The 8,517-nt window shown below is 43.3% G+C and overlaps 1 protein-coding gene across 4 annotated transcripts in view; it reads left to right on the top strand.

Moving 5' to 3' along the window:
* Window positions 1-799: 799 nt before the first annotated feature.
* The window catches only part of MYH10 (myosin heavy chain 10), a 144,076-nt gene continuing 136,358 nt past the window's right edge, over window positions 800-8,517 (top strand). For all 4 annotated transcript variants that reach the window (XM_067547761.1, XM_067547760.1, XM_067547759.1 and 1 more), the window contains exons 1-2: window positions 800-928; window positions 4,419-4,792. In XM_067547761.1, the coding sequence (XP_067403862.1) occupies window positions 4,448-4,792 (345 nt within the window). In that variant the 5' untranslated portion in view covers window positions 800-928; window positions 4,419-4,447. The remainder of the gene's footprint in view (window positions 929-4,418; window positions 4,793-8,517) is intronic.

Here is an 8,517-nt window from a genome sequence, read left to right as displayed (position 1 = left end):
GGAGATGGGGAGGAGCAGCATTCAGGTAGCTGAAGGGGGAGGGCATATGGGGTGTTGCATGTGGTTCCCTGCAGTGGGTGTTCCATGTAGTTCCCTGCAGGGGGCGGGGACGGGGGCGTTGCATGCCGTACCCTGCAGGGGGCGGGGATATGGGGCGTGGCATGCAATTCCCCGCAGTGAGTGACCGGCGGGGATGGGGATGGGGATAGAGAACATTGTTGAATGCAGTTTCCTGCAGTGGATGGGGGTGGGAGCGTTGCATGCAGCGCCAATTCACTGCAGGGGGCAGCGCCATGTCCCCAGGCAGACAGACAGACAGACACTGCTCAGCCCCTAGCCGCAGCCCCAGCCAGCAGGAGCAACCCCAGCCCCAGGCATTGCAGCTCCTCTCACGTGCCACCCCACGCTGCTCTCAAGCTTTAACCTGGGGACCACCAGGCGCCAGCGCATGAGCGCACACTACCCTGCTGGCGCGGCCTGGGCGGGATCTCTCCGCGGCCAGCGCGTGACAACAGCGAAGCCCTCCAAATCCAAGGTGTGTATAGTTTTGCTTTGATAGGCAGGTAGACGTAGCCAACGAGAACTGTTGGGCGGGGCAAGGGAGGAGGCGGGCTCTGGATGGTAGCTTGTGGAGGTTGCTATGGCCCTGGCAGGAGATGGGTTGCGAGGCGAGCCATTGGCCGTGCGCGATGGGTTTGATGGACATGAGCATCAGCCAATGGGTGATGCTGTAAAGCGGGTGGGCGGGAGCTGTTGGGGGCGGGGGCCTCGCGGGAGGGGGGTCGCGCGGTGGCGCTAAAGGAGCCCAGAGGAGGGGGCGGCGCGGAGCGAGTGCTCTCCTCTGCTCTGCTGCCGAGGAGCCGAGGCGGGCGGGATTGGACTGGACTCTGGAGGCGCCAGCTCCGTCCGGGGCACGGGGCGCTCGTAGGTGAGGGTCTCTGCCTCGCGGGGTCCGTCCGTCCGCGGGATCGCCTCAGCGGCGGGGCTTGGCGGGAGCGGCCCCGGGGGGTGTCGCTGGGTCCCCCCGTGTGGGAGGCGGGGTGCAGCCCCCGAGCTACGCGCGGTCTGGGGGCGTGCGGTGCAGCGCAGCCCCTGGCTCCGTGGGGCCCCCGAGCTGCGGGTCCCGCAGCGCGTTCCCGCCGGCGGGGTGGGCGTGTGACTGACTGACGGACTGACTGAGCCCGGGCGGGCCGGGCTCGCTGCGCTGCGAGGAGGGGGCGGCGGCGGGGCGAGGGACGCGGAGGGGCGGCGGCCCACGAGACAAAGACCCACCCTGCCCACTCGTCTCTGGCCGGGGGGCGCTGCCGCGGTTACAGCCTGCGCCTTCCGCAGCCCCGCTCCAGGGCCGGCCCCCGGTGCGTGTCTGTTCGCCCCCTCCGGAGCCCCCTCCGCCCGGGCTCCTGTCTATCGATCACACAAAGGTGGCCATTTTCTCCATCGCCCGTCTGCAGCCTCGACTGAGGGGCTTGCTGCCTGCCAGGGGCACGGGGGGGGGGGCCGCTGTGCACGGCGGGCTGGGCCCCCGTGTGTCGCTGAGGGGTGGGGGAGCCGGCCTGCGGGTGGGGGAGATGCGAGCTTTGTGATGCACCAGTGAGTCTGAGCGTGTCTTAGCTCCTGTTCCTCCCTCCTTTGGGGGAATGTGAATGGGGAGGGGAAGCGGCCAGTGTGCCTCAGTGCTCTTAAATGGGATCCCAGCACCGGGGATTGGCAAGATGCAGTGTAGGGTGGGTGGAGTGTTTTGTCCGCAACCCCAAAGAAAATGGGACACGTCTAGAGCTTGATCTTTTGTCCTTCAGTGTCAGGGCTAGTTTAAAAACGGCAGTCTGCAGCCCAATCACTTCGTCCTGCAGCCATTGTTTTATTAAGCTTACATCAGAAAAGTCGCTTGGACAGTGAAATTGACTCTTGCTGGCTTTAGCCATTATATTTATGAAAAATAATGTACCTGTCTGTAATGTACCTCTCAGTGGTGAATGATGGGTTTCTTACCCGCTCCTGCCTTTGGAAATGCCAAGGTTGCACTGCATGATGCCACTCCCCACCTCTTTTTGAAAAGCTCTCTTATTTTATTAACTTTTTGCTTAGAACTGTAATGTGTGGAGTTTTATACTAGTATCTTCACTGTGAGAGCTGGAGTTCTACATGGTGAAATGGTATAATTATGAATGTGGATTTTAATGTATCTTCCCCCTAAATAATACTGTCTTGTGAAAAGCCTTCATTAAGGCAAAGCACCATACATTTGGCTTTTGTAGGGGTGTCCTTGTTGTGACAACCTGGCATTGTCCTGAATAACTGGGTCACTTCTGTGCATTGAGGACAGAAAATGAAAAGTTCATTAATGTACTCCCTTAATATTAATATTAGATTAATAAAATTAATCTTGATATGAACTAGTTCATGTACTCTTTGGGAGTAAATCTAATGTTTCAATTTCTAGCCCTTAATTTTACTAATGAACAGTCTTTGTTATTTAGATTAATTTGATTAGGTAATAGAGTACCAAAACCACTTAAATTTTCACTAAAAACAAACATGGGAAACTGGGACTAGTTCAGATGATAAATGATAAATTTTTATGGAAGGCAATTTGCAAGTCAGACTTCTAGTTAAAACTTCTTGACCATGAGAGCGATTGCCTCACACTGGAGGGAAGCTAGGCTTTGTAGTATGAAGATATCTGCAGCATCAAGTCATAATCTAGAATTTCAAAGATGACTAGCTTTTTGGATTTGGGCAGAAGGTTCTGCCTAGCAGTCTGACTGGTTTAGTAACTTGTTATTCCTAGTTGAGGTAAAAAATCAGATGGAGCTCCTGCAGTCATTTGGGGTCACCTCTAACTCTTTATTCCTTTTCCATGGATTTTTCTCCCAGAAGAAGCTTCTTCCAATAAATTTAGCTGTTATTGCTGTAGTCCATTCTTGATCTGATGATGCAGAATTAAGCCATTCTGTAGTAAATGAAGCAGACTGCTTCACAGCCCTCTGGTGGATTGAATGACCTCATGCTTGCTTTGCATTAGTTATGTTGAGCAATTTATCAAACTGACATGCTGTAGATGTAGACATTAGTATTGTACTTAAATACTTAATTGAATTCCCACTTGAGGGTGTCTGAGTTGCAAGACTTCCCTCTCAAAGCATATTGTAGTATCAAAAATTGTGAATGCGTAGTTAGCCTCAAACACATGATTTTGCAAACTTTTAGATTGCCAAACTACAGATTTCTCAATGGATGCTTGAATAGAGTTCTAAATTTACTATAAAACCACTCTGATGAATAAAACAAGTTATATACTGACCCGAATTCTTAATATGTAGTGAGAATTTAGATTTCTCTTCTTTTTTAAAAGGATAGGGAAAAGCCCTTAGGTCCAACTTCCCTGGTCTCGAGTAGTTACAGATAACGAACTGTACATTTTGGGAGTTCTTAATCAAATAGATGCAACTCTCCTTGTGGCATGTTTACTCATCTAATTGATGAAAGGTGGGTACAAGTGAAATATTTGAGACCTTTTGGTATCTTGTCATCTCTCAGTTGTATGAGAATTAAGTATAAAATGTAATAAGATTGGAATCAATTTCTTAAGCACCTTGTTTCGTAAAACTGGTGTATGGGAAACATATAAAACATTACACTTACAACTAGAATTGATGGAAAGTAAAACCATAATAAACCTGATCTTCTTTCAGAAAGAAAAGAAGCAGTGATTATATGATGTGTAAAAACCCAAAACACAAAAAGTTCTTATCTCTCAAGGACAATCCTCTTTGTAATCAGTGTTTTTAGTCTGACTTATCTGATCTCACTGCTTTGCAGTTTTGTTTGGATTATTTAATGAGAACCAGCTATGTGCTGCACAGAACAAATAAAGTGGTGCTTACCTTTGACTACTATTTCAGGACTCATTACAGTACTTCCCGGCAAACCTGTATTAAATCTGGTGTTTTCTTTATACTCTTATTTTTGCATAACCATCTACATTATAGAGGTGTTGTGAAGACAAATACACTAAAGAATGTAAAGTGTTTTCAGATCTACTGATGAAAAGCATTATACAAGAGCTAGGTATTAATATTATCATCTTTGCTTTTCAGTCTTGGTATGTACAGTAGAAAGAGATCTCAGCACTATTCCCATCCTAAATAAATGAGTGTCCCCTACTACTTTATAGTTGTATGGGTTTTAACTTGTATACAGCAGTACCTTTTAGATGGGATGATCTTCTTTAAACTACCTACTTGATAAGAGGCACCTGGATTCTTTCTAGAGGTAGTATCTCTAGTAGGTATCCAACTTAATATAAAATGCTGATTGGCCATTTTTTATATCCACTTTTTATATGTTAAATGGTTTAACTGTGAAATGATCACAAACTGTTTACTAGTGACTGACATACCTTTTCTGCATCTAACAAGGTGGACGCTAGTGGACGCCTCTATTTACAATGGCGCAGAGGTCTGGACAGGAAGATCCAGAGAGGTATCTCTTTGTGGATAGGGCTGTAATCTACAACCCTGCCACCCAGGCTGACTGGACTGCTAAAAAACTGGTGTGGATTCCTTCAGAGCGCCATGGTTTTGAGGCAGCCAGCATCAAGGAGGAAAAAGGAGATGAAGTGTTGGTTGAACTGGCAGAGAATGGAAAGAAAGCGATGGTCAACAAAGATGATATTCAGAAGATGAATCCTCCCAAATTCTCTAAAGTGGAAGACATGGCGGAATTAACTTGCTTAAATGAAGCCTCTGTATTGCATAATTTGAAGGATCGATACTACTCTGGACTCATCTATGTAAGTATTGGCCATTAAGTTCTCCTGTATGGGAAATTAATATGATTGCTGATTTAGACAGATTTAATCGCTGACTACATTTGTTTAAAAAATGAAGAGGAAGTGGGTGTAACCTTTTGGATTGGGTTTGGACAACCTAAGCACAAATTTTTTCCTGTTGGAGTACGGAATGTTTGGGCCAGGGACTCTTAACTACATTGTATATCAAGTAGCATCCATTAAGTGCTACCATAGTATAAAGAAAAATCATTTTGTAGTAAAATACTGCTGCAAGCATTAACTAGCTCTTAGGGTCACTTAAAGCTAGAATGTCAAATGGCAGTCTCGGGTGTTTAGCTAATGCTATCTAGTTAAAGCCTTGCCTTGGACATCCTTAATTGACAGTGGACAGAAGCAACTGGCTAATTTTGAACTGACTAGAAAGATTATAAAATGAAACTTCAGCAAATTATTTAATACAGTGCGTGAATGAGCAGATACCTTTGCTTTAACTTGGCTAACTGTACATTAAAGAAGGTAATGAGAGGTTATCGTATCTTTAAATAATATAATTGGAAAGGAGTGAGAATGCATAACTTTTTTGGAATCTTGTATCAACTTAGTGTGCCAGGAAAGTATGTATTCTGTGTTTTAAATAAACAAATAAGATAAAGTTCTCTTCTCAATGGGTTGGAAATAGAAAATGAAACATCTAGCTTATCACCATCTTCCTCTGGAATTAGAAATTGCAAAGCTATTGACGCCTCTTGATGAACTAAAACAGCGTTGATGTTGAATGAAGGTATGTGGCAGTACAGTAAGAGTGGCTTCTTGCCATATTTCTTCTCTTGGCAAATCAATTGCATAGTCGCTTGCTGAGTCATAGTATCATCAACCTCTACAACTAGGTTCTTTGTCTTAAAAGAAATGGTAACATCTGCCTGAATATTTGACTCAGTATGGTAAACATTTGTTCTGAAGAATTAAACTCAATCTCTTCCATTTCTCTAGTGAACATTGAGTAGCCTAGCTGGGAGACAGAGGTTTACCCACTTAATGTGAATGCTTAAAGAGGAGGTTTTGTTTTCAGGCTAGCCATTGCTAATATTTCGATTTTATTGGCTCATTCACACTATTTACTTGTATTCGTTCCTAAACTATCTATACTGAAGACAAATGTTGTTTTAATGGAAGTTTTTCATGAAAGGAAGACCCTTAAGAAAAATAAGAGTTCAGTGAAACTTACTCTTGGAATGCCTCACCTTTAGTTTATAACTAAAATTAATTGGATTCTTAGGATTAGGATGAAATAATAACTGATTGTAGACAAGTTTGTGAGAACTGAATGATTAGTTTGTACATGGTCTGTCCCCAGTACCATTTAAATGTGAAAGCAAACTCCAGTGTGAGTAGTCAGACAGCATATATAGATATGAGCTGCTTATGAGGATAAAGCTCAGAACCCATCACTTTCCTGTTTAAGTAGATGTTGCAGTGATGTGAAACAGTGTAATTGTGCACTAAATTAAAAATAACACTTCCCTATGTAAGCCCAACTATTAAATGAAATCATATGTAACTTGTATGTAGTTGCTATATCTGTGCTTCATCTACATCCAAAAAAAGTGCTTTTTTGTCTTCGTTCTGTAATCTAATTTAACTATTAACTCTAATACTGATGTGACATTCCCCAGGATATAGTGTGGACTGTTGAACAATGGTGTCCACTTAACTTTAACCTGGGATGATTTTATTTTATTTTTTATTTTATTTTTTTACACTATTTTGCTATGAATAGCGACCACTCCTGGTCCTGCTCATTCACAGCCACTAACATGTAAAATCACTCCCAGCTGAATACATGAATTCTTGCTCAGTCACTCATGAATTACATACAGGGCAATACCTGCAAATTCTTAATCCCAGCCTTGACCCCAGAAATGTGCGTCATAGTAATTTGTCATTTCAACAAAAGAAAATGATTATGCACCAGCCTTCTTGTCTCAAGTGGAGTTTTCCTAAACTTCAGAACAAACGCACTGGATTAGATAAAACAATAAATTAAATTTATTAAATACAGAAAGATAGATTTTAAGCGAATACAGGTGATAAGGCATAAAAGTCAGAATTGGCTACAAAAGAAAGAAAAGGATAAAATCTTAAGCCAATTCCTAAATTTTAACAAACTAATAGGATTTAAAGCAAGTATCTTTCTCTCAACACAAGTTGTAATAGTTCTCAGGCTGGATTGCCTTTCAGCCAGGGACTCCTCCCCTAGTTTAGAGTTTTTCAGGTGTGCGTTGATGTCCTGAGCAGAGAGATGTGGGGAGGAGGAGAGATGAAGTCAAGTGTTTTCCTCCTCCCTTTGTAACTCAGTTTCTTGTGCTAAAACCATCCTTGCTGAGTCATGGTGACGTGTATTCCATTGTGGATCTGAGGTTTGAAATTTTCATGAGATGCAATGTAAATTTCTTGTTTACACCTTCCTGTTGCTAAAGAATGGCTGCTTAAGCAGGGTATCACACTGTTACCTGTTTGGGGTTCCTAGTGTGTCTTTGTCTCCAAAACTGGTTTAGACCTGCTTGTCTTAACTTTAGAACATGTATAACAATGATACATAGTAGAATCTAATAACTTCTCATACAGTGGTGATGCACACATTTTACCTGGACACCAATATTCATCAGATTAAATTTTCAAATGATATCTTGCAAGGAATACATTTTGTACAAAGTATGACCATCATAGTATGGACAGTCACAACTGGACTCTGCTATGAAGACCTTAGGTGCCCCATAATAATTCTAGAAAGATAGTTATACAATTACTTTTTTAATGTGGAGAGAGGAGTTTGGATCAAGATGCTACTGCAGTTTCATAGGGGTGGACTAAAGGTCTGAGTTAAGAAGGGAGCCTTGCTTGAGGGATGCTCTGCTTACACAAGAATAGTATTTCTGTATTAATCTGTTAGCCAAAATGGGTTGAGTCAAAAAACACAAGCAGTGAGTATTTACTAGAATATTGCCAGAAACAGTAGCAAATGCTAATGGTGGAGAGGAAAGGCTCAAGAATTGGACCCTGTAGAATGTATGGGGTACAGTTCTGGTGTAGAGGAAGAGCCAAAACCTGGTTGGTCAGATCAGCTGGATATCAAAGGTCAGAGGCATGCCAAGAAGACACAAGATACATTCATAGTTATGGAGAGAAGGGGCTACACTGTGAGCTCAAGATGAATGTTCTTTTTGTGGTGAAATTGACCAGTTTCAAAAACCAGACTTCCTGTCATACATTCAGATGAAGTATATGAGAAGTTGGTCATTTTAAACAAACTCCTTAGTGTGTATTGTAACAGGAAGTAAGGGATAAAGATATGTCAGTTGGAGTAGTACATATAATCATCTGTCCTCAGTTTATTTTGCTTCTTTCTAGGAAGTTGTACAAAGGATCTGGTCCTTTGCTAATAAGTAATAGTTTGACACTAGAAACTGCTTGGCGGAGCAGACATGCGTGATGAAAACTGGTAACACCAGCCAAGGTGGTGTGTGAAAGGCTGTGTCTAAGTTAGGTTAAGACTTTGAAAAGGGGCCACTAACCATTGTGAAAGGTTTTTCTGTTCCTTGGTGGGCCATCTCTTGGAAAATGGAGAACACAGTATGGGTTAATAGAGAGAGAAGCTATTTGTATCTTCTAAAAACTGATGTAAAAAGCATGCCTAGGAAGGGGGGATAGTGGTTGATCTCAAGAGA

Source organism: Emydura macquarii, unplaced genomic scaffold (assembly GCF_026122565.2).
Source record: "Emydura macquarii macquarii isolate MOO-44397 ecotype Brisbane River unplaced genomic scaffold, CSIRO-AGI_Emac_v2 contig_1230, whole genome shotgun sequence".
In the NCBI taxonomy this organism is placed as follows: Eukaryota; Metazoa; Chordata; order Testudines; family Chelidae; genus Emydura; species Emydura macquarii.
Note: the sequence above shows the minus strand (reverse complement) of the source record. Positions and strands in the feature narration are given on the sequence as shown.